General features: G+C 35.7%; 1 protein-coding gene across 1 annotated transcript in view; it reads left to right on the forward strand.

Moving 5' to 3' along the window:
* NAALADL2 (N-acetylated alpha-linked acidic dipeptidase like 2) overlaps positions 1–24,606 on the forward strand; it is a 948,145-nt gene extending 923,539 nt beyond the window's left edge. Inside the window, exon 14 of the mRNA XM_030822838.1 lies at positions 21,975–24,606. Within this exon, the coding sequence (XP_030678698.1) occupies positions 21,975–22,173 (199 nt within the window). The 3' untranslated portion in view covers positions 22,174–24,606. The remainder of the gene's footprint in view (positions 1–21,974) is intronic.
* Positions 24,607–26,209: the final 1,603 nt, after the last annotated feature.

A 26,209-nucleotide genomic window follows, 5' to 3' on the forward strand; every position in this document is an offset into this window, starting at 1 on the left:
TATATCAATATCACAATTATTTGCTGTACTGGAAGGATTAAAATATTATTTTTGTGCCTTCCTGGCTATGTGTTCCTTGCCTTTGGGCTCAACTCTTTCTTTAATAATCTTATTTTCAAAAGGTACATGAGAGATTAATGGTGAAGCTAATTACCTACTACGAGTATCCAGCATACATTTTTCTGATAAGTAATATTTTTACTTTGAAAAGTATAATTTCAATTTGTAGTCAACACTTATTTTTAAGAGATTAAATATCTGGGAGCTCGGCTAAAAATGAAACTGTAAATAAGGTTGACTATGCACTTGTTCGAAATTTATATCCTCCTACTTTCAAGTTATTTCTCAAATTGACAAATGTATAAAAATTATTTTATTTTTAATGGGATTTTGATGAGTGTGTCTAAGATAGTACACAAAAGCAAATCTATGTTATAAAATCATGTGCTGAATAACAATGTTTCAGTCAAATATGGGCCACATATACTACAGTGGTCTCATAAGATTATAATGGAGCTGAAAATCTCCTATTGCCTGGTAACATAAAGAACAATGCATGACTCGTGTTTGTAGTGATGATGGTGTAAACAAACTTACTGCTGCCAGTCATATAAACATATAGCATGTATAATTAAGTAAGTACAGTACATGATACTTGATGATAATAATAAGTGACTTCAATCCTAGTTTATGTATTTACTATATGATACTTTGAATTGTTATTTTAGAGTGTGCTCCTACTTATAAAAAAATGTTAACTATAAAACGGCCTCAGGCAGGTTCTTCAGGAGCTATTCCAGAAGGCATTGCTGTCATAGGAGATGACAGCTCCAAGTGTGTCCCTCAAGACCTTCCAGTGGAACAAGATGTGGAGGTGGAAGACAGCGATATTGATGATACTGATCCTGTGTAGGCCTGGGCTAATGTGTTTGTATTTTCATTTTTAGCAAAAAAAAAAAAAAAGTTTAAAAGGTAAAAAAAAATTAACATAATGCTTTTAGAACAGGATATAAAAAAAGAAAATATTTTCAGCAGTAAAATGTGTGTTTTAAGCTCTGTTATTACAAGAGTCCAAAAGTTTTAAAAATTACAAAGTCCATAAAGTAAAATAGTTACAATAAACTAAGGCTAATTTATTATTGAGGAAATAAAACTATTTTATAAATAAATTTAGTATAGCCTAAGTGTACAGTGTTAATGAAGTCTATAATAGTAATGTCCTAGGGCTTCACATTCTCTTACCACTCACTGATTGATTCAAACAGAGAAACTTCCAGTCCTTCAAGCTCCATTCATGGTAAGTGCCTTACACAGGTGTATGGTTTTTTACCTTTTTTTTTTTGAGACAAGGTCTCACTTTGTCACCTAGGCAGGAGTGCAAGTGATATGATCTGGGCTCACTGCATCCTTGACCTCCCAGGTTCAAGTGATCCTCCCAACTCAGCCCCCAAGTAGCTGGGACTACAGGTGTGTGCCACTATGCTCTACTAATTTTTGTACATTTTGTAAAGATGGGGTTTGTTATGTTGCCCAGGCTGGTCTGGAACTCCTCCTGAGCTCAAGAGATCCACCACCTCAGCCTCCCAAAGTGCTAGGATTATAGACGTGAGCCACTGTGCCAAGGCATTTTTTATCTTTTATAGTGTAATTTTAGTGTGCCTTTTCTATGTTTAGATGTGTTTATATATACAAATATTTACCATTGTATTATAATTGCTTACAGTATTCAGTACAGTGCAGGTTTGTAGCCGAGGAGCAATAAGCTATACCATGTAGCCTAGGTGTGTAGTAGGCTACACCATCTATGTTTGTGTAAGTACATGCTATCACATGTTTGCACAATAATGAAATAATAATGATGCATTTATCAGAGCATATCCCTGTAGTTAAGTAATATATGACTGTAGTTTAATTTTAAGTGATAGCCATTAGTACTAGTAGTCATGGCTAGATGGTCACATAAATATATATATATATTTTTTTTCAGTAGAAGACCCACTGATTATGCATATTTTAATAGAAGATAATTCATGTAGGATATCTTCAATGCATTATAAGATTTCCACTATATCTCTTCACATGTTATTCCATAACATTCTAATTGGATGGAGAAAGACTGGAATAGTTCAGAAAGGTGTAGCTTTTAAGATCTGAATAAAGTTAATAGTGAGTCTTTTAAAACACATTTAAACAACTGTAAGTATAATCACAACAAGAGACTATGAAGGAAGAATAAATATTGCAAACGATGCTTTATACTCAATGCAAATATAGTACTTTGAATTACCCGAAATGTATAATGCACAAGAACTCTAAGTCATGTAGTTTACTTGTTGACCATCTGGCTATAGTTGAGTTTCTTCTGCAAAAGCTGTATCTAGTAACCTTCTAAGATTAGGTTTCTAAAAAAACCACTAAAAACATAAAAATACTTAGCCTCATTATTTCCCTGTAGAACGTATTCATTTACACCTAAATTTCAGTATTTACTATATCATCAAGTATTTACTATATCATCATTGCTGATTTTAAGTCACCTTTAAAGGATAAAGCAAAACCACCTATGAATTGGCATATTTGTTTATTTCTCGGTTTGTGAAAATGTCCTTAATTTTTTTGATGTAGCAAACAAATTTCAACTTTGATTGCTATGCAAAAAAACAGAAGATAATCTGCTTTGCAATGAACTTTATATAGTTCAACTGCATACAGGCAACATGCTATATATGAAAAAGTTACTAACTGAACTACAGGTATTAAATACTGAAAAGAGTTAACAGTTTATTTATTTAACAGAAAATGTTGAAATCTTACTCAAATAATTATATGAAGGCAAAGAATTATCAAACATAATTATTTACGGAAAATAAAACTATATAAACTTACATAACAGGCTGCGATGTCCACTAAAATTTTCATTAGCATATCATGGTATTTTTACAAGGTAGATTTTACATGCTATTTTTTACAAATGATCTCCAACATCTCTAAATTATCTCTTTCTGAGGGAGGGAAGATAAAATATTCAAAATGATTCAAAATTTAATTTATATTTCAAGGTCTATAGGTGGAATTCCTTAACTTTAGAGTTTTTTGTTTTATTATATTAGCCAAATATGCAGAAGTCCGTAACTCTGAAACTGTTCAATCAATCACTCCCATTCTCAACAATCCCTTTGGAACTGAGATTGCTTTGTATCCCACATAGCAATTGGTGCCTAATAAATACTTGATGAATGAGCTCTCAAGGTAATTATTTTTCTTTACTTTCTGTCAACTTCTACTGTAAAATTCTTTCTAAATTTTCTTAGATATCATAAGAGTTTCTACGACTTTATTTGTAGTAGTATGTCTCGTGTTAAAAGTATCAAAATTCTATCATCTAACCGTCACATATGACTTAATCATCTTAATGTATTTTATACAATTGAAGAATCATCTCACAGACTACCTGACATTTACATAATTTCAACTGAGAACATATTCTACTACTTGAGGTCTTGGCTTTTGTAAGGCTCAGAATTCACTGAGTAATGTTGTTTTCAGGATATTGGATTAGCATGCCTGCCAGAACATTCATTAAGCATGGAACAAAATGTCAAGGTGACTTGTAGCAAGATGTCTAGTGCAAAGAACCCATTACTTTTATTCTTCTCTATTTAGGGCCACAGTTCCAAAGGGTACAGTTAAGAACTGCATGTATTATTTTCTGCATATGTTAAATATTTATTAGGTTCCAAGAAAAAAGGTGGATATAGATTAATAGAACTGAGCCCACTGAATAAAGTCAATAACTTTAAAAACTAGTATGTATTTCAGATAGTGACACACATCTTACAAAAAGAGCGAAACATCCATGAAACTCAGTTATTAATAAAAAATATAAATGTATTTTGTTTTCCTTAAGTGTAATTTAATACATTAATAATGGATTGGGCAATTGTTTAAACACACAGTGACCACAGAGTCTAGAGCATCTAGAAAAGGAAATGTAACAATTACTTCAGAAACAGGAAAAGCAGGGGACTTAGAATACAAAATTTCAACATACTTACTAGGAGTGGCTAACTTAATTACCAACACCAAGTAATTATTACCTTACCTTTTTCTCTTCATTTTGATAACTTGGTTTATACATGCACTGATTACTTCAACAAACCTATGCATTACTATCAATAAAATTGGCTAGATGATCTTCAGTGACGCAGGGTCTGTGAACAGGAGTCTGAGTAATGACAGACCTCTTTCTTTTGGGGCCCCAAATAGCCCCAGATCCATTGCTTATCTAGTACTTCAAGTCACTACCACCAGTTCATGGGAGTTGGAACACAAGATGATACCTCTTTGCCTGATTTAGGAGTATAGCTTTGACTAAATACTGCCTGAAGAATAAACATCCTTTTATGTGACACAAGCAGAGCCAGTAGATGTTTAGATGCTTGAAGAAGCATTTTATTTTAACTGAAACACTCATTATCAATCTTTTTGTATAAGACAAAGAACTTTTCTTTGAGTGTTGTTCTGGGGATTGGAATTCTAGATTTACTTTCTTGTTTAAACAACACATGTGATGCAATATCTAAGATTCCTAGTTTCAGTTTCCTCACCTTGGAGCAATAAATAGGCACTTGCAATGCAGATTTTTTTCTACCTTGTCACTATACTCCTTTCCTCCCCTTATTAATAATCTTTTCAGTTATGTCTCCACATATAATTGAACAACAGTTTCAAATTTCATCAATTAATCTATGTAAGGCTGTCCAAAACATTCAGGTTCATTTTCAAAAACATAACTCGTTCCTTCACACTTAAACTATCATTATTTACATAATGCTAATTAAATCACGTAATTTTGTATATAATTACACACGTCACCAGAAGAAACTAGTTTGGGAACAAAATAAGACGTCTTTGTATACGTAAAACTCACTGGAGGAATTGTGGAGTTTATGTGGGTGTCATCCATTAGGTTTATGTTAGGGAGCAGGGAAAAAATACAGAAGGAAAAAAAAATAAAGCATCACAGATCCACTGCATCTGAATCTCTTAAGAACCTTTAAGGGGGTGGAGCCAAGATGGCCAAATAGGAACAGCTCCAGTCTATAGCTCCCAGCGTGAGCGACACAGAAGACGCGTGATTTCTGCATTTCCATCTGAGGTACCGGGTTCATCTCACAAGGGAGTGCCAGACACTGGGTGCAGGACAGTGGGTGCAGCGCACCATGTGCGAGCAGAAGCAGGGCAGGGCACTGCCTCACGTGAGAAGCGCAAGGGGTCAGGGAGTTCCCTTTCCTAGTCAAAGAAAGGGGTAACAGACGGCACCTGGAAAATCGAGTCACTCCCACCCTAATACTGCGATTTTCCAATGGGCTTAAAAAACGGCACACCAGGAGATTATATCCTGCACCTGGCTTGGAGGGTCCTGCGCCCATGGAGTTTCGCTGATTGCTAGCACAGCAGTCAGATCAAACTGCAAGGCAGCAGCGAGGCTGAGGGAGGTGCGCCTGCCATTGCCCAGGCTTGCCTAGGTAAACAAAGCAGCCAGGAAGCTCGAACTGGGTGGAGCCCACCACAGCTCAAGGAGGCCTGCCTGCCTCTGTAGGCTCCACCTCTGGGGGCAGGGCACAGACAAACAAAAAGACAGCAGGAATCTCTGCAGACTTAAATGTCCCTGTCTGACAGCTTTGAAGAGAGTAGTGGTTCTCCCAGCATGCAGCTGGAGATCTGAGAACGGGCAGACTGCCTCCTCAAGTGGGTCCCTGACCCCCAAGTAGCCTAACTAGGAGGCACCCCCCAGTAAGGGCAGACTGACACCTCACACAGCTGGGTACTCCTCTGACACAAAACTTCCAGAGGAACAATCAGACAGCAGCATTTGCGGTTCATGAAAATCCGCTGTTCTGCAGCCACTGCTGCTGATACCCAGGCAAACAGGGTCTGGAGTGGACCTCTAGCAAACTCCAACAGACCTGCAGCTGAGGGTCCTGTCTGTTAGAAGGAAAACTAACAAACATAAAGGACACACACACCAAAAACCCATCGGTACGTCACCATCATCAAAGAGCAAAAGTAGATAAAACCACAAAGCTAGGGAAAAAACAGAGCAGAAAAACTGGAAACTCTAAAAAGCAGAGCACCTCTCCTCCTCCAAAGGAACGCAGTTCCTCACCAGGAACGGAACAAAACTGGACGTAGAATGACTTTGATGAGTTGAGAGAAGAAGGCTTCAGATGATCAAACTACTCCAAGCTACAGGAGGAAATTCAAACCAATGGCAAAGAAGTTAAAAACTTTGAAAAAAAATTATATGAATGGATAACTAGAATAACCAATGCAGAGGAGTACTTAAAGGAGCTGATGGAGCTGAAAGCCAAGTTTCAAGAACTACGTGAAGAATGCAGAAGCCTCAGGAGCTGATGCGAACAACTGGAAGAAAGGGTATCAGTGATGGAAGACGAAATGAATGAAATGAAGCGAGAAGGGAAGTTTAGAGAAAAAAGAATAAAAAGAAATGAACAAAGCCTCCACAAAATATGGGACTATGTGAAAAGACCAAACCTACGTCTGATTGGTGTACCTGAAAATGACGGGGAGAATGGAACCAAGTTGGAAAACACTCTGCAAGATACTATCCAGGAGAAATTCCCCAATCTAGCAAGGCAGGCCAACATTCAGATTCAGGAAATACAGAGAATACCACAAAGATACTCCTTGAGACGAGCAACTCCAAGACACATAATTGTCAGATTCACCAAAGTTCAAATGAAGGAAAAAATGTTAAGGGCAGCCAGAGAGAAAGGTCGGGTTACCCACAAAGGGAAGCCCATCAGACTAACAGCTGATCTCTCGGCAGACACTCTACAAGCCAGAAGAGAGTGGGGGCCAATATTCAACATTCTTAAAGAAAAGAATTTTCAACCCAGAATTTCATGTCCAGCCAAACTAAGCTTCATGAGTGAAGGAGAAATAAAATACTTTACAGACAAGCAAATGCTGAGAGATTTTGTCACCAGCAGGCCTGCCCTAAAAGAGCTCCTGAAGGAAGCACTAAACATGGAAAGGAACAACCGGTACCAGCCACTGCAAAAACATGCCAAATTGTAAAGACCATCAAGGCTAGGAAGAAACTGCATCAACTAACGAGCAAAATAACCAACTAGACAGGAGAAGGAAATGAAGGGTATTTAATTAGGAAAAGAGGAAGTCAAATTGTCCCTGTTTGCAGATGACATGATTGTATATCTAGAAAACCCCATTGTCTCAGCCCAAAATCTCCTTAACCTGATAAGCAACTTCAGCAAAGTTTCAGGATACAAAATCAATGTACAAAAATCACAAGCATTCTGTTACACCAATAACAAAAAGAGAGCCAAATCATGAGTGAACTCCCATTCACAATTGCTTCAAAGAGAATAAAATACCTAGGAATCCAACTTACAAGGGACGTGAAGGACCTCTTCAAGGAGAACTACAAACCACTGTTCAGTGAAATAAAAGAGGATACAAACAAATGGAAAAACATTCCATGCTCATGGGTTGGAAGAATCAATATCATGAAAATGGCCATACTGCCCAAGGTAATTTATAGATTCAATGCCATCCCCATCAAGCTACCAATGACTTTCTTCACAGAATTGGAAAAAACTACTTTAAAGTTCATATGGAACCAAAAAAGAGTCCGCATCACCAAGTCAATCCTAAGTCAAAAGAACAAAGCTGGAGGCATCATGCTACCTGACTTCAAACTATACTACAAGGCTACAGTAACCAAAACAGCATGCTACTAGTACCAAAACAGAGATATAGACCAATGGAACAGAACAGAGCCCTCAGAAATGATGCCGCATATCTACAATTATCTGATCTTTGACAAACCTGACAAAAACAAGCAATGGGGAAAGGATTCCCTATTTAATAAATGGTGCTGGGAAAACTGGCTAGCCATATGTAGAAAGCTGAAACTGGATCTCTTCCTTACACCTTATACAAAAATTAATTCAAGATGGATTAAAGACTTACGTGTTAGACCTAAAACCATAAAAACCCTAGAAGAAAACCTAGGCAATACCATTCAGGACATAGGCATGGGCCAGGACTTCATGTCTAAAACACCAAAAGCAATGGCAACAAAAGCCAAAATTGACAAATGGGATCTCATTAAACTAAAGAGCTTCTGCACAGCAAAAGAAACTACCATCAGAGTGAACAGGCAACCTACAAAATGGGAGAAAATTTTTGCAACCTACTCATCTTTACAAAGGGCTAATATCCAGAATCTACAATGAACTCAAACAAATTTACAAGAAAAAAACAACCCCATCAAAAAGTGGGCAAAGGATATGAACAGACACTTCTCAAAAGAAGACATTTATGCAGCCAAAAAACACATGAAAAAATGCTCATCATCACTGGCCATCAGAGAAATGCAAATCAAAACCACAATGAGATCCCATCTCACACCAGTTAGAATGGCCATCATTAAAAAGTCAGGAAACAACAGGTGCTGGAGAGGATGTGGAGAAACAGGAACACTTTTACACTGTTGGTGGGACTGTAAACTAGTTCAACCATTGTGGAAGTCAGTGTGGCGATTCCTCAGGGATCTAGAACTAGAAATACCATTTGACCCAGCCATCCCATTACTGGGTATATACCCAAAGGACTATAAATCATGCTGCTATAAAGATGCATGCACACATATGTTTATTGTGGCACTATTCACAATAGCAAAGACTTGGAACCAACCCAATATCCAGCAACGATAGACTGGATTAAGAAAATGTGGCACATATACACCATAGAATACTATGCAGCCATAAAAAATGATGAATTCATGTCCTTTGTAGGGACATGGATGAAACCGGAAATCATCATTCTCAGTAAACTATCACAAGGACAAAAAACCAAACACCACATGTTCTCACTCATAGGTGGGAATTGAACAATGAGAACATATGGACACGGGAAGGGGAACATCACCCTCCGGGGACTGTTGTGGGGTGAGGGGAGGGGGGAGGGATAGCATTAGGAGATATACCTAATGCTGAATGACGAGTTAAGGGGTGCAGCACACCAACATGGCACACGTATACATATGTAACAAACCTGCACATTGTGCGTATGTACCCTAAAACTTGAAGTATAATAATAATAATAAAAAAAAAAAACAGTGGATGCTGAAAATGTCATGTTAAGTGAAAAGAAGCCAGAGACAAAAGGTCACAGAGTATATGAGTCCATTTATATGAGTTGTCCAGAATAGGCAAATTTGTAGAGACAGAAAGCAGATTAGTTGTTACTAGGGGTTGGGGGGATGGGGAAATGAGGAATAACTGTTTAATGATTACAGGCTTTCTTTTTGGGGTGATGCAAACATTCTGAAATTAGGTAACAGTGATGGTTGTATAACCTTGTGACTGTACCGGAAGCCATGGATTGTAAACTTTAAAATATGGTTAATTCTCATTTATAAGTGGGAGCTAAACATCAAGTACTTATGGACATAAAGTTGGAAACGATAGATACTGGGGACTATTAGATGGGAAGGAAGGCAAGGGGCAAGTGTTGAATAACTCACTGTTGAGTACTATGCTCAGCACCGGGGTAACAGGATCCTACATACTCCAAACCTCAGCATTGCCCAATATACTCAGGTAACAAACCTGCACATGTACCCCCTGAATCAAAAATTAAAGTTGGAAACATTTTTTAATAATAATAAATTATGATTAAATTGTGACAAAAAAAAAGGACCTTTAAAATTTCACAGGTTATTCTCATGCACATTAAATTTGGTAATGATTCCTAGAACATTATAGAATACTTGCTAATATTTAATATGAGGAGAAAAACGTGCTATATAGCAGGGCAGCAAACTAGATAATTCTAAAAGAATCCTGTGGAAATACAGTTTTCTATTACCAGTGTAGTGGATATTGCTCTTTTAAAATTTATTTTTGAGTGCCTGATATCAAACCCTGTTTTCTATATGGGGTGAGTCCCCTGTGAGCTTAGCTGGAAGCAGGGCATATGTCTCCCCACAGAAGGTGAATCAGGGTCCAGACATTTGTATTTGAGCTAGGGTAAAGGCACGTGCCCTAAGCTTAGCCAATTGGATGACCCCTCCCAGGACTTTACATCTGAACGAAGAGAAATCAAGACATTGGGACAGTTCAACATTATTCACTTTTGTTGTGGACAGACTCTGTCAGTGGCAGAGCAGAAGTAGAGGCAGCAAGACTGTCATGACAGAGGAGTGTTCCCAATGCAATGGTGGCAGTGGGGGTATCTCAAACATTGATGTCCTAAACTATTTCTATCATGGGATCTTGGAAATATTCTTATTCCTAGTTTCCTTTGGTTACTGCCTGGTTCTCAATGTCTTCTATCATTTCTGTAAACTATTACATGTAGTTTATATTATATAAAATATATATACAGTATTTTTCAATAAATTTATTTTTTTCTTAAATTGGACATGATTAATCTCTGACGGGTATAACCACATGCACACCTGTTTTGTGCTGCATACCTGAGGACCCACTTCAACCCTCTAATACTCACAGCTGACAGTGTGGATGAATTTACTTTTAGAGTTCCCAAAGCAAAAAAACCCTGATATTTCTACTGTTTACTCACAACTTGGATGTTCTTTTCAAAATTCACTTTAACGTAATCACTAAAAATCCCTGTCTAGTACTTGCATTTAAAAAAAATGGTACTTAGAAATGAGATGACTTTTTTTTTTTTTTTTTTTTTAGACGGAGTCTCGCTCTGTCGCCCAGGCTGGAGTGCAGTGGCGCAATCTCGGCTCACTGCAAGCTCCGCCTCCTGGGTTCACGCCATTCGCCTGCCTCAGCCTCTCCGAGTAACTGGGACTACAGGTGCCTGCCACCACGCTCGGCTAATTTTTTGTATTTTTAGTAGAGACAGGGTTTCACTGTGATCTCGATCTCCTGACCTCGTGATCCACCCACCTCGGCCTCCCAAAGTGCTGGGATTACAAGCGTGAGCCACCACGCCTGGCTGATGATTTTACTTTTTAAAGAATTGAATAATATGTTGTTTTTGTGTCCATTTGTTTACAAATTAAAACCACAACATTTTCATTTCCTTGTGCCAGCAAAAGTTGTTACAAATAGTGACACACCAATAAACTGTGAGGAGATTTACTCAGCTAAGAAAAAGTACCAAAGTGCTCCTTTAAAGCATTAATTTTTGCCCCTTTTTAAAGTTAATATTTATTGTGTTAACTTCTATCACGATTCTTAAAAATATGAAATGTGATGTTTCTAGTTTTTGTAATTAACATTAAATCATTATTTCATTAAATACCTCAAGCTTTGTGATCAACATTCATAGCTTCAGTAGGTCAATTGCTGCACTTCGTACGTACTTTTCATTCTAGCTAAAATTAAGCAAACATTACAATGTTCTGTTGATTTTGAAGTGTTCAAATCATCTTGAATACTTGCTATTCAAGAGAAACCATGCATTTTTGACCCCAAGGCAATCATTTTCAGATGTCAACTAAATGAATTATCTAAATTCTTTAGGTCAAAGAAAACTATATCTATAATTATAAAAGAAAATGTCTATGTGTTTTTCATAACTATAGTAAGTAATCAGTAAGTATAGTATATCTGGATATATTTGATTGAAAAGAGCACAAAGCCATAGTCACATTGGCTTAACTCACGTAATTGAAAATCAAGAAGAAGTGCAGATGTTAGGTTGGATCGATGCAGTGTTGCAATCACGTCATCAAGGAATAAGTTTCTTTCAGTCTCTCAGCTCTCCCTTCCGTAGTATAAGCTCAGCTTAAGACTGATTTCCTCCTGGTGGGTTAAAAGAAGATGTGGCATTTATAGATTTCATATCCATAACCCATACTTTTCAAAAGGAAAAAGTGGATTAGCTTTTGCTGGTTCTTTCAGAAATCCAAGGAACTACTGCCTTTAGAATACTGCAGGAAACTTCCTCTCAAATGTACTTGCCAACATTTGGTCACATACCTATTTCTGAAATAATCTGTTTGGTTAAAGAATTACCTTTTGGTTAATTAGGACTGTGTTACTTGAATCAACATTATGACAATTGAGATCAGATAACCCAAGTTAAATTCATACCATGAGGAACTACCTCTGGGGCTTTTCTCCTAAACGATAAAGCACACAGTGAACACTGCATAGAGTATTTGTAGACTTTGTACTACATGACAATGAAAAATATATGACATAGAAAGGCAAGATACAAAAAAAATGTATAACAAAACAGCATTTTCTTTTTTTTTTTATTTGAGACGGAGTCTCTCTCTGTCGCCCAGGCTGGAGTGTAGTGGGCACGATCTCTCGGCTCACTGCAAACTCGGCCACCCGTGTTCACGCCATTCTCCTGCCTCAGCCTCCCGAGTAGCTGGGACCACAGGCACCTGCCACCGTACCCAGCTAATTTTTTTTTTGTATATTTAGTAGAGATGGGGTTACACCGTGTTAGCCAGAATGGTCTCAATCTCCTGACCTCGTGACCTGCTGACCTTGGCCTCCTAAAGTGCTGGGATTACAGGCGTGAGCCACTGCACCCGGCCCAAAGCAGCATTTTCTAACAGTCTAACATAAATATAGAATAAAGTGAAAAATTTTATAAAACATAAAATTAAATAACCTCATACCATATAGTATTTATTAAAAGTATTATACAAACAATAAGTTCAAAATAATATTTTGATTTATTCATCACATGTTTGGCTTCCAACCTAGACTGTAAACTTCTAGTTTCTATCCCTAAGCAACTAACACAGTGACTTACTCATATTAGATATGTAATAAAGGGTGTTCAGTAGAATAAGCAGAAAAAAAATCAATACTGGCTGAATTACTCACTTTGTTTAAATAGGTGCAGCTTAAATGGCAAACTTTTGGCTTTAGAGTGAACTTCCAAAACACATAGTCCACATCCTTCTCATTATTAGAATCAGAAAATAAATGAAAAAAATAAAGCTGAATTACCTGTTTTGTTTCGTTTTGTGACCTGAGCATTACTGTTTGCCAGAGGTAATGGAGGTAATTAAAGAACAATGGAAAAAGGCCAATGCAAATATTTGGAGTGTAGATGAAATGAAATGCATCTTTATATTAATTGTCAAAAGCCTGCAGGGTATTCAAATAAAATTGTCTTTGGAGGGTGACAGGTTCTACCTACTGAGTGGAAGCTGAAATACTGAGAGATAATGAGTTCCAAATAAGTAAAGAAAGAAAAGTTATCTAAAAATTGAGTTTTGAGTTCATACATACAGTTAGAGATGAAAGACAATGGTCACGATGAAACATAAATAAAAACAAGAAACCAATTAAATGAGTGTGAAAAAAAGTAGTCAACTGTATCACTGTCTTCTCCAAATTCTGAAAGGCACTAAGGATTGTGTTAACTTTATCTGATTTTAGTCTTCTTTTTGAATTAGTAGAAGTTTTTTCAGTGCAAAAATATAGGTTTTCTTTATTGTTAAACTATCAAGCACTGTACAGTGGAATGGGAGTCTTACTTGAATATCCTAAAAGGTAACTTCTTACTCAGGAAATTTCTCCTGAAAAACAATGTACTTATAGTTAGATGGACTGAGAACTCTTGACAGTAACTGCAGAAGAACACAGTTTTTTACTCCCTCTACAGTCCTCTGCTCTATTTTATATTTAATTATAAATGAAAACAGACACTTTTATCTATTTCTTGGGTTATACCTCTTCAAGATAATTCATATTTGAAAAAATTATGCTGTGATGGTTTTCATAGTCAACTCAGGCTGCCTAAGACAAAATACTATAGACTGGGTGGCTTAAAAAACAGACATTTATTTCTCACAGTTCTCAGGACTGGGAAGTTCAAGATCAGGGTGCCAGCCTGGCCAGGTTCTGGAGCGGGTACTCTAGCTGGCTTGTCAGTGGCTGCCTTCTTGCTGCATCCTGACATGGTAGAAAGAGGAAGCTCTGGTACCTCTTCCTCTTCATCTAAAGGCACTAATCCCATCTTGGGGGCTCTACCCTCATGATCGTATCTAAACTTAATTACCCCCAAGGCTCCACTTCCTAATATCATCCTACTTGCAGGGGCTAAGCCTCCAATGTGTGCATTTGGAGCAGGAACACAAACATTCAGTCTATAACAATGGTTGACTTTGGCTTTTGTTTTATGTGAAAATTCCATCTGTCACTCTGTGAACAGATTTTTAAACTTTTAATAAATCAGTACAGATATCCTAACTTTGTAATGCATACCTCATGAGGACTGTTTGGCATGATTTACTAATGGTATCTCCTGAATTTAGCTAGTCATTTAAGAACTGTCAAATCCATATTGTACTCTGTCAATGGGCGCCATGGCTCACGCCTGTAATCCCAGCATTTCGGGAGACCGAGGTGAGTAGATCACGAGGTCAGGATATTGAGACCATCCTGGCTAACACGGTGAAACCCCGTCTCTACTAAAAAATACAAAAAAAAATTAGCCGGGCGTGGCGGCGGGCGCCTGTAGTCCCAGCTACTCAAGAGGCGGAGGCAGGAGAATGGTGTGAACCCAGGAGGCGGAGCTTGCGGTGAGCAGAGATCGTGCCACTGCACTCCAGCCTGGATGACATAGACTTTGTCTCAAAAAATAATAAAATTAAATTAAATTAAAATAAAATAAAAAATAAAATATAAAAGAACAAATTCTCATGGGAAGAAAAACGCTACCAAATTTTATAAATTATCTATTGCCTCATTGAAAATCATCTCAAATCTAACGGCTTAAAACAATAACCATTTTTTCTGTTATTCTTCAATATGCCATTTAAGCTTTACTTAGCTGGGTGGTTCTTCTGGTTGCGGCTGGGCTGGGTCTTGTTATCTGTATTTATGTCTGCAACCAGTGCCTCTGCTGTGAAGTTGTCTTGGGGCTAGCTAGTAAATGAAAACCTCTACTGACCAGATCTTTGTGTTCTTTCCTCTTCCAGCAGGCTAACTAACCCTTTATTGTTCTTATGGTAACATGGTGGTTTGGCAGAGAGGGAGGGAGAGGGAGTGGGGGAGAGGCGGGGAGAGGCAGGGTGGGTGTGTGTGTGGGGAGAGAGAGAGAGAGAGAGAAAGAGAAGCAGCATGGTGGCTTGCCAAAACTGTGGGGAGGGGAAGGAGAGAGAAAGCAGCATACAGGAGATTTTGAGACATGGGCTCTCTAAATATGCTATATTCTGTTGGTCAAGGCCCAAACCAAATTCAAGAGGTAGAGAAGTAGTTTGTGCCTCTTGATGGAATGAGCTGCAAAGTCTTATTTTAAAGGAGTCTCCACACATAGAGGAAAATAATTCCAGCCATTTCCCTCAACAATCTACCACACGTGGCTTTGTGCCTCAGTTGTCTGCAGAGTGAGTTTATGGCTTAACAATATCAACAAAGTCTGAATTCTCATTCTGCTTTTGCTAGTATAGAACAAATTCAAATTTAGCTCAAAGGATATGTGCAGTATAAGTAGTGTAGCCATGGATTTTGTGCATTCTCATGGACGTAGTATCCAAGTAAAATAATCTCCTCTAATGTTGATATAAATACAGTAATCTACCGTTAACTATGGAGTACAGTTAGTATAATCCCTAAAAGAATTAGCAACAATTGTATGAAATTTAGCTGAAGTTTTCTCTCTGCATTCAGCATGTATACCCAGTCAGTTTTGAAAGACATGACTTACTATTTAGTGTGATTTCATTTAGGAGTTTCTCAACATGGGGTATAATGAATGTTAATTCAGGCTTACGATGGATGGTATCCTGTGCCCATTTATGAATATAAGAAGGAACAGTTGAAAAAGAGTCATTATTTCCATCATTAATTTTCTAATTCAAACACATGGAAATGACTTACGAAGATTTTAGTTGCCTTTGTTTAAAAATTCATGGGTTTTTTTTTTTTTTTTTCAGTTTTCTTTTGCTTTAGTTGACAGGAAAAGATTTGTCAGTTGAGTAAAGATATTTCATCTCCTTCACTGATACTGCCATGAGTTATTAATTAGGTTTCTCAGTTTGGTACTATTCTTTCCTGGTCACCATGATGTGTCATTGAAACAGGCTCATTAAAATGAGTGATATGTGTTGTAATTTCATTAGTGTCATCAATAATATATTACGCTTTCCTTTTAGTAGTCTCTTTGTGTTGTGTGTGGGTCAGGATAACTGTATGAATTACATTTATAAGATCCAAATTGTTACAGATGAGGGAAGATAGGCATGAGGGTGGAATTAATGTTATTTTACACATGATAACTACTAAAATGATTTCAATTAAATAATGTTTTAATTAGGTCTTATGTCTCTACATGCCATTCTAAGATACATGTTCTGTGTATGCAAATAAGATGGTGATTTATTGAATTAGATCTATGCTAACACAATCTATTCTTCCTGCAGGGAAATCTTTCTAAATTGGACTAAAGCAGGTGTATTGAAGAGCAGTAAAGATTCACTAAGGAATATGAGTCCTTGTGGCTGTAAAGGACAGACTTTTAACATGGAAACTCTTAAAATATATTCTCACTTTCTTTCCACCATATTTTTTCGGCCAGACATGTGCCTTTTGACTGGCTAATGGTCAATTCCTAGTCTGTCTTTCCTGATCTGAACAATATGGGTCTATAATGGAGGAGAGACACACTTAGGCACTGTGATATAGTGTTTGTTGTTAATATCTTTTAACTCTATTTGACCAATTCAATTTTGGTGACATTACATGAGAATTCAAAGAGCTTTTGAATTAGAAGCCTCCATAAGAGTATTGATCTAATTGAAATATTCACAAACAAGAAGCATTTGCATATTAAAAATGGTATAATACTGGCTTTGCTGTCAAGAGATGATTCTGGGAGTACTTAGGATTAATGATTGAATATGTAAAAGTTCTCAGAGCCAAGAAATACATGAGAACATATGTGATAAAATGTAAAAACATGATTTTGTTTTAGCCTTCCATTTAAGTATTAAAAGTAATATAATGCTATATTTTCATAAGTGATTCAAAATGCAGAAATTTTATGTAAGCAGGAAGCTAAGTGGTTTTCAGTACACAAAAAAAAAACTGCAAAAGATGAGCTAATTCTGAAAATCAGTAAGAGAAATGATCTTTCTCATGAAAATTTAAAGAAGGTATTTTTGTTAGCCCCGATTTGTTTTTAAGATAATACAATTTATTTGGGTGAAAAAACATATATCTACTATTATAATAAAGATCATCTAACTTAAGTAACATCAGCAGCTACCCAAAATGAAGGTTTTTTTAAATGATGATGAAAAAATCTCAGTCACTGGTATTCTCCTAGAGTCTCAGTATCTTAGCTTTATGCTGATTTGTATCCAATTTGAGTAGAAATGGATATGAGTGTTTATCTTCCATAATAGCTTGCCACAAGCCTACTACTTGAATCATGTAGCATATGGAAAAATGTGTTTAGCTACTTGCAGAATTTCACAAACTAAAAAAAGATCCATTTCTGCTCATAGGGCTTGTTTACAGTCATTATAAAAGCATGTTACTATGTTGCTTACTAGTTAGGAGAAGCAAGTGTTGGCATACTCCCCATTCCATTGCATTGGCCTTTAGGAAATGTATGTATTGATTTTCAGTTCTAAAACAGTAATCATTCTAATTTCTTGTGTTTTAGACCTGAACATGTTTTTAGGATGTATTTTTATTCTTCTACATTATATCTCTTCTAGATATTTTATGGTAGTTATTGACACATTTTACAAAAATATATTAGAGACTGTTCATGCTTATGTGAATTGCCATCACAGGATTAATCTGTAACTTTTATGAGCATATTTTATTAATAACATCTTATCATTAAATTGAATATGGATATTTAACATTTAATAAGCACAGAATGTATATGTAGAAATGAACTTCATGCCGTTGGGTTTTGCAAATGTGGAAAAGTCATTATAAACAGCCTAAGAATCTTTAAACATGCCCCCCATAATATACTAGTTGCAATGTTACAACTCATTTAAGGAATAATTCTTGATAACAATGATTATAATATTTTTGTTTGTCAGCATACTAAACAATTTGTCCTCAAGGTATGGAAATAAAATGTTTGATACAATTTTAAAAATATCGATTGTGCTCTCTCTTAAATTCTGGAAATATATTTGCCATTTAATGATTCATAATTAAACATGAAACTCAAAGTGAAGGAAGAGAATTCAAAACTATAAATATTATGAAAAATGATTAATTTTTTATTATAGTAGTTTATTCTTTTAGTAAAGTAGTATAAGTTGTCTACAAAGCAGTATTTTTTACATAGCTGATTAAAATATTTTTAATCCATTTTTCTTTAAAATATCTTGATTACTAAATGACTTTTTCATCATTTGTATATGAATACATATATATATCCATTTATATTTATGTTTGTTTTAATAGTAGATTATGAATGTAAATATGTTTGATATGTATCCTGGCACCAGAAGCCAAGTCTTTTTCCTAAATGACAGGAAAGCTTATGCTAGCCTGAAAAAACTAACTTTTGTATAGGTTCTGTCATGTACAAAAATATTCCAGGCAGTTTCATCTCCGTTTTGAACAATTCTACAGTTCAGTCAAAGTTTCTCAAATTATTTGGTTTCTTATTTTTATGAAATAAAACTAATATTTAGGGAAACTTTCAATAAGTATTTCACTAATTCTCACTAAGTCATTTTGAGATATCATCAAAACATTTTCAAAAGTTCTCTGTATAAAAATACATGTATACATATGTATATGTACATACATAAATAATCTCTTACATGATTACATTCTCATGGTTGAGTGGCTTCTGAAAATCTCTTTAATGTTAAGAATACTTGGAGAATAGCAAAGGGAAAACATCTGCTTTAAAGAATGTTCTGCGTCTGGAAGTAGAGACAAAATTTTCGGAGTATACAGGGGAATCTAACATTTCCTGGCTGGATGATGAATCAATTTTGTATTTATTGAACATATAGCTTATTCCCAGATTGCACATTTCTCATCTGTAACAGAGGCCTGGAGCAGTTGTGTGTATGAGCATAGATTGTGCATTTCCCAGGCCAGGTGACCACAATGTGGGTCAAGCCAGCAGTGTTGGTGATGAGGCAGATGAAGTTGTCCCCAGTGCCAGAGGCAGTTCTATCCCACTTTTATGTGCTCCTTAGGCTACAGAGCTTCTACACTCCACAAGGCTTTATACCAGAGCATTGCTCACAACCCTCTTGCTATTCCACCTGGGAGGTAATTTTCTCCCTCCCATATTCAGGGAATATATTTTTCTTAATACAAACTATAAACCTGAATTCAAGAATATTCAGAATTTTGAGAGTATCTTTCTTGCACTGCTCTATTTTCTTAATACAATGCCAAGTTTACTCATAAGCATGAAGATAAAGGATATCGGACTATTAGAGATAGTTCCTATTTAAATTTTTCTGTCTTGAACAAAATCATTGAAATAATCTCTCTATTCAAGAATCTTCTTTTCCCACCACCACTCATCATGTACTCATTTTCAACAGAAATTTCTCTCCAAAGATACAAAATCGACTGTTCTTCAAGGAATTAGGGCTTACAATGCAAAATAAGCTGAACTGATATAACTTATACCAACATTATTGAGGGTCTACTGAGTTCCCAGCACTGAACTAAGCCAGATAAAAATGTAACTAAATTAAATCACCACGACTAAAGACCTCCTAGCTTCACAGCACTGAATTAGACTTGATACAGAAGTAACATGTTCTTCACTCTGAAGTGTAAAGCAATGAGATCATAACATATTCTTGAAAATAGAGATCAGGATATCACAACAGATAAGACACAGAGATGGATAAATGAATATCAGAAGCCAATTGGACATGTAAGGAAAGTGAATGACTTACAGGGTTCTGGCTTGGGGGATTAGGTAGATTTCACTCCCCATTAATCCCTACAGAGCATGTGGTGAAAAGTGCTGACAAGGCTGAGACAGTGAAGCATTGCTGAGAGGAAATGGTGATCAAGAACTCAATCAAGTTGATGCTGGTGCTAGAGAAAAGTATAAATTAATAAGTTTTGTGCTGTGGCCCTGATTCCGTCTTTTCAAACTCAGTCATCGCTGTTTAAGTCTTTGTCACCTTTCATCTGGACTAAGTGGTCTTCTGTTCTCCAGGCTCTATATTACAACCAACGTAATTATTCCAAAATGAAATAAAATCACCTTTCCTTCTTGCTTACATCCTTTCGCTGGTTTCCTATTGCTTATAGGAACAAGCTTAATCTTTTAACCTTGGTTTACCAGGCCCTGTATGATATGACTATGGCTTGTTCTCCCATGTCTGCTCCTATCATTGCCCAGTCTGGCCCTATACTCTGATCTTACAAAAATGCTAACATGGATTTCACTAAGGATATCATGGTGTTCTATAATTTTGTGTCTTTGCTTATGCCATTCCTTCTGCATAGGATGCTGTCCTGTCTTCATCTCTTTTAGCTTTTTTCCTTTCCTAAACTTTTGTAACTGGTAGCTCCCCTCATCTTTCAAGATGCTGTTTAAATATTCTCCATTTAGACCTTTTTTAGACTTTTCCCAGGAGCAATCTATCATCTGTTATAACTAGACCTTACATCTCTACTATAACAATTAGAAAAATGTATTTAAGTTATTTACCTGTTTGGCTCTCTTATTAGACCATGACATTTCAGCTAGTTTGGGTTGGAAATAAGACAGTGGTGCAATAATTCATAGCCTTCTAACAAAATACATCTATTTGTATCTATGAATGTATAAAGGTGACTGTCTTAGACTTTCCCAAATCAAATTTCTCCTTCTCAGCAATTTGACTAAGTTACAAGGCACTATCTTATTATGCAGTCCACACTTGTGAGAAGATGGTATTCTAGATGTCAAACATATATAAAAGAAGAGAGAACAGTGTAATGAATTATATTACCCAGTTTCAACAATTATTAACTAATGGTCAACTGTGTTGCCTCTATACTGTCTGTAGCTCCACTCTCTCATCTGCCCTCCAAATATTTGAAGCAAATTCCAGACATAATAACATTTCATTTGCAAATATTACAGTGTATATTAATATTTCTAAATGATAAAGGCACTTTTAGAAAACATTGATGATACCATTATCACATCTAAAATATTTGCAATTACCTAATATCGCCCAATAATCAGTGTTCAGTTTTGCACTACTTCTCATATTTTAAACTGTTTAAATACAAGTCTAGTAAGGTCTATGCTTTGTGATTGGTTGATTTTTTTTTTTAGGGACAATTTTGCTCTGTTATGGATATTTTGTTAATATTTAGAAACATTTTTGGTTTTTACACTAAAGGAGGAGTGCTACTGATATCTAGTGTGTGGAGGCCAGGGATACTGCAAAACATCCTACAATACACAAGGCAGCCACCACAATAGAGAATTATCTAGCCAGAATAGTAAGAGGGCAACATTGAGAAACCCTGGTCTATAGGTTCTCCCTGCATTATATATTGTATTGCAATTGATTTGTTGAATAAACTGGGTCATTTGTCTTATAAAGTTTTCCACATCTATATTTTGCTAATGACACATTGTGGTATAATTTAAGATTTTTTTTTCTGTTTCTTGTATTTATAAGCAATTAAATCTAGAAGCATCATCAGATTCAGATACAATTTTCTTTTTCTATCAAAACTGCTTTCTTTTGTTTCATAGTGTTGTGTACTTCCATCAGGAGGCATATAATGTCTGATCATTTCTCTCTTTCTCATCAATATGGGAAACTATTGGTGATCAATGTCTAAATTTGTTAATTCATTAGGAGTTGAAAAATCGTGATATATTTTTATAATTTATACATTTATTGACAACATCACTGACTCTTAGAAATATATTCATTCCAATGTTTGATAGAAAAATAGCGTTGTGCATGAAACATTTATACATTTTGTATTTCTTTTCAGAAACATCCTATACCACCTTGATGAAAAGACAAGCCAGTTTTCAATACTTATAGAGGCTTGGGAACACTGCAAACACCTTGCATCAAATGAGACCCTTCAAGAAGCCCTGTCAGAGGTGTTGAACAGCATTAATTCAGCTCAGGTTTACTTCAAAGCAGGACTTGATGTGTTCAAGAGTGTCTTGGATGGGAAGAATTGAGAAAACTCTGAGCATTTTTAAAAGTTTGTTTACAATTCCACAAGCAAAAGCTCTAATTTAACCAGATTTTCTGACATTGAAGGCTTATTTTCCCCAATGGCTTTTTGACAAGTATAAAGCTATTATTACATTGTATTTTTAAAATGTAAATATAAAAAGAACATTTTGCACATTTAATATTTTTCTTATATCTACCTTTCTGAATATGTAAAGCAAGTTATTGAAATAGGACTTAAGAATTACCTATTAAAAAGAAATCTGATATATATAAATATATACTATTTTGAGGAAAAAGTTCCAAGAAGTTCTGGACTATCTTTATTCCTGTGGGCAGGACATATAGGAACACAGTTTATTCTCTCTGATAGAGCTATTAATGACGTAGTTTCTGTAAAAGAAATGGAGTTGATATGGTTCAGATTAACTTCACTGTTAAGTGTTCAATATGAAGAATTCAAGTATTCTCACTGAGTGATTGGTTGACCTAAACCACTTTGAATGTTTCTATTTTATGAAATGAAGTTTCTCTTCTTAACACAACTAGATGTAGTAATACACTGGTTATGAAATTGTATTTTTTTAAGTATTAATGAAAAAAGCCATAAGCATCCCAGGGAAAAATCTCAAGGGAGCTACACAGAGCAATTTAAATGCAAATTTTTTTCCTAACAACTTACGAGGTGACTAGCTTTGAAACCCCTAATTTGCCTCAGTTGATTTTCTAAGAATTTCAGGAGTGATGTATGTCTTAAGAGGGAGAAAACAATATTTCTCATTACTTTTTCTCTTGTTTCTGTTGGAAACACTGAAACAGGGGCTACTCTAAAATGAAAGCATCTCACATTGGTTTTCTTTCTTGTGTCTTTTCTGAAACTCCTTGCTGTAAGGCAGCTTTCACAGAGTACTATCTATTTTCAGCAGTAAAGTAGCAGAGTTTCTCTTTGAAACCCAAAATATCTTCTAAAGCATCAATTTTCTATTTCGGCCTCTGAGAAAAAGAACTTACTATGAAAGAAATAGTTGTTTTATCAATAAAAGCCCCTTAATATTATGAATAAACTTTTCATATTTTTTCTTCTTTATCCTTAATTGTGACTAAGATGGAAATCTAGAAAATATCCATGCTTCTAAGTTTCTGCAGTGTTACTGTAAGAGAGTGTCTCGTCTACACTTCAATTCTTCTCTCATGTGGAAAACTAAGCTTTTTATACTGACATTGCCATTGAATAGCTCTAGCAACTATTATTATTCCCCCAAACCTTAAAATTCTACCTATTAGGTGTCAGGTTAAAGTTCTAGTTTATCTTTAGAAATTTATGTGAAAAATCGTTTTCCTATACTGGATAAAGCAATTCCCCTTAGGAAACATAGCCTCAGAGTATTTCACATAAATTTTCTCTACCTAATTCAAACATATTTCCCCATGATACACCGCCAGAGAGACATTGTAAATAGTCTGTGTATGTTTAAATTTTCACTTTTTATGGATGAGCATAAACCTAGTCTTAGTTTAAAGGCAAACTAAAGTTGAGGGGAAATAATTAATAAATACTGATTAATTGATTTATAAGGTTCAACACTGTCTACCCTAAATAATTTTTATATGCTCAAGGCAAAGCAGGGAATAGAGGCAATTAGCTAGATAATTCAAGCAGAAATCCATTTTCATCGAAATTGCCTGTGTGCACATATTTTTAGATGAAAAATGAAACTACCTTACAATATTATTTTTTTAACCAATGTATTTGTTTGAAAACATTTGCCATGTTGAAGAGTGTGTATAGGAAAGGTCTAGAAATAAACAGGCTTGTGCATACCTAGGCATTCATGCTCTTTCTTCCTCTTCAGAGATCATCAGAAAAGAGGTGGGAATACACAAGCAGGTGCATGTGAGCCCAAAAGCTAGAAAGCCTTATATTTAACCAAAGGTTGATGTGTTCATTCCAGTTATTCACTTACAGATGAAACTAAAACAAAGAAAGGCAAACTATTATCAGTTTGGTAGTTCATTATTTTAGAACGAATTTCTAAATGAATTTATTCCCATAACCTACAATAGCACTGAGAGCAGAAAACATGCTTCTTCATTTTGTTTAAAGATTGCGTACCTAGGTAACTCACATTGTATAGATAAAAACCTTCTTCTGTATTCCTCACCTCTAAATTATATGTTATTTGCTATTTGAAAACTGTAGTTAACTATGGTTTTTTATTAGTCTATTAAAAGATACGTGGAGATATTAAATTATACCTAGAGCAGATGTCCAACAAATTCTGTACATGCTGCTTTACATCTTTGAAACAAACCTCTTAACTAGCAGCATTATTTCTATAGTGTGATTACCTGAGGGTGCCTCCAAATGTATATCATTTCACTCCCCTCCCATCCCCACTGCCAATAGGTTCAAATAAATAAAATCCTGAGCAAATTAATAGCAAGTGTTATGTGAATTGGTAGTAGGTTTAAATTGTCGCTGAGTCATCTATATGCCTGGTACTTCTCACAATCTTTCGTACGTAGAATTGTGCCTAGGAAATAATGAGTCATAAATATTCTCTGAAGAAAATGTGGCAAAGGTGTAACGGTGAAATTTATGTTCAGGCAGGGTACACATGAGATACTGCCCTTTATGGAAAAGCATAAGTTTCAGAATCAAAAGAAAGCCTAAGAAAGATTCTGGTCTAAGCCCTGAGATCTTGCCTCCAGAGAAGGCATTATCAATTACCCCCACCAGTTATAGTAACTAAACCTAAAGTGAGTAAGAAACTTGGATATAGTCGTGTATTTAGTTAGTAACAAAAGCACCACTGGAATTTAAACTTCTCTGCTTTCTCATGCAGTGTATCTTGCTTCTCCCTGAGGAGACAGGGTTATAAATGATCTTTTCCAGTGAATTCTGTGTAACCAGCCATTCTGTCAGATGTTGCATGGGCTGGAAACACTGCTTTTCATTCAAGGCTAGTTCATTCTCTGACTGTATCTGACAAACAAAACTGTCCCCGAGAATTCAGGCAAAGGACACAAAGACTGGGTACTTGAGAGAAAGTGGGGAGAATCCTTACAGAACACCAGAAGTCAGGAAGAAGGACATTGAGCAAAATATTTCTGTAAGAGGGCAAGTTAGGCCACTGTTAAGTCAACAATCTAAATCACCGTTTCTCAAAATGTGAAATTTAGAAAGACAGGGCTAGGAATCTACATCTTCAGCAAGATTTCTGGATGTTTGTTCCACACACTGAAGTTTAAGAATTTCCAATCTACATTAATCGCAGTTTCCAAGAAAACACTAATTGACATTTTTAAATAAATTGAAAAGTCACAATAACAAGAAAGATGTAAAGATTTGTTATTAATAGAATCATTATGAGAAAAGAAAAGTGGACCCATTTTATCTCTAAGAAAACAATTCAGTTGCAGCTTATATTTGTGCCTGCTACATCCCAGGCACCGGTGTTCTAGAATTTTTCCCATGTATCCTTTTTTTTTTTTGAATTCCCACAACAACCCATTTAAAAATGAGAAAACTAGGCTGAGTGACTTGTCCACAGTTCCAAAGCTAATAAAAATGATGAGGCATATTTCTCTTCTGGGCCCACAGTATTCAGTTCTTTGTTCTTTACACTGAGTGCTGAAAAAAAAAATCAGACTATTTTGATTCTAGAAAGTGAGATAATTGAAAATGTTAACATATTTCTCCAAAACTGATCAGACTTTGGAGTCTGTCACTTTTTTGGTATAATAAAGGAGTTTGAAGAAACAAATGACATCATTCCTGACGATGGTACTGCACTCCAACAATGGTGTATATATGTAGGTAAGTTTGAAGATATCTGTAAGAGCATTAAAAGGCAAGTGCACCATTGTGGAATATCATGACAAATAGGCTTACGAACAGTAAAAAGAGACCAGAAACCACAAGTCTTACACTTTCATTCTCTAAATGCTTATATAATTTCACTAAAAAAAATGAAAAGCAGGTGCTGTGATTTAGAATGACAGTTGTATGTTATTTTTTAAAATTCAGAATAACCAATT

This window comes from Nomascus leucogenys, chromosome 11 (genome assembly GCF_006542625.1).
Source record: "Nomascus leucogenys isolate Asia chromosome 11, Asia_NLE_v1, whole genome shotgun sequence".
In the NCBI taxonomy this organism is placed as follows: Eukaryota; Metazoa; Chordata; class Mammalia; order Primates; family Hylobatidae; genus Nomascus; species Nomascus leucogenys.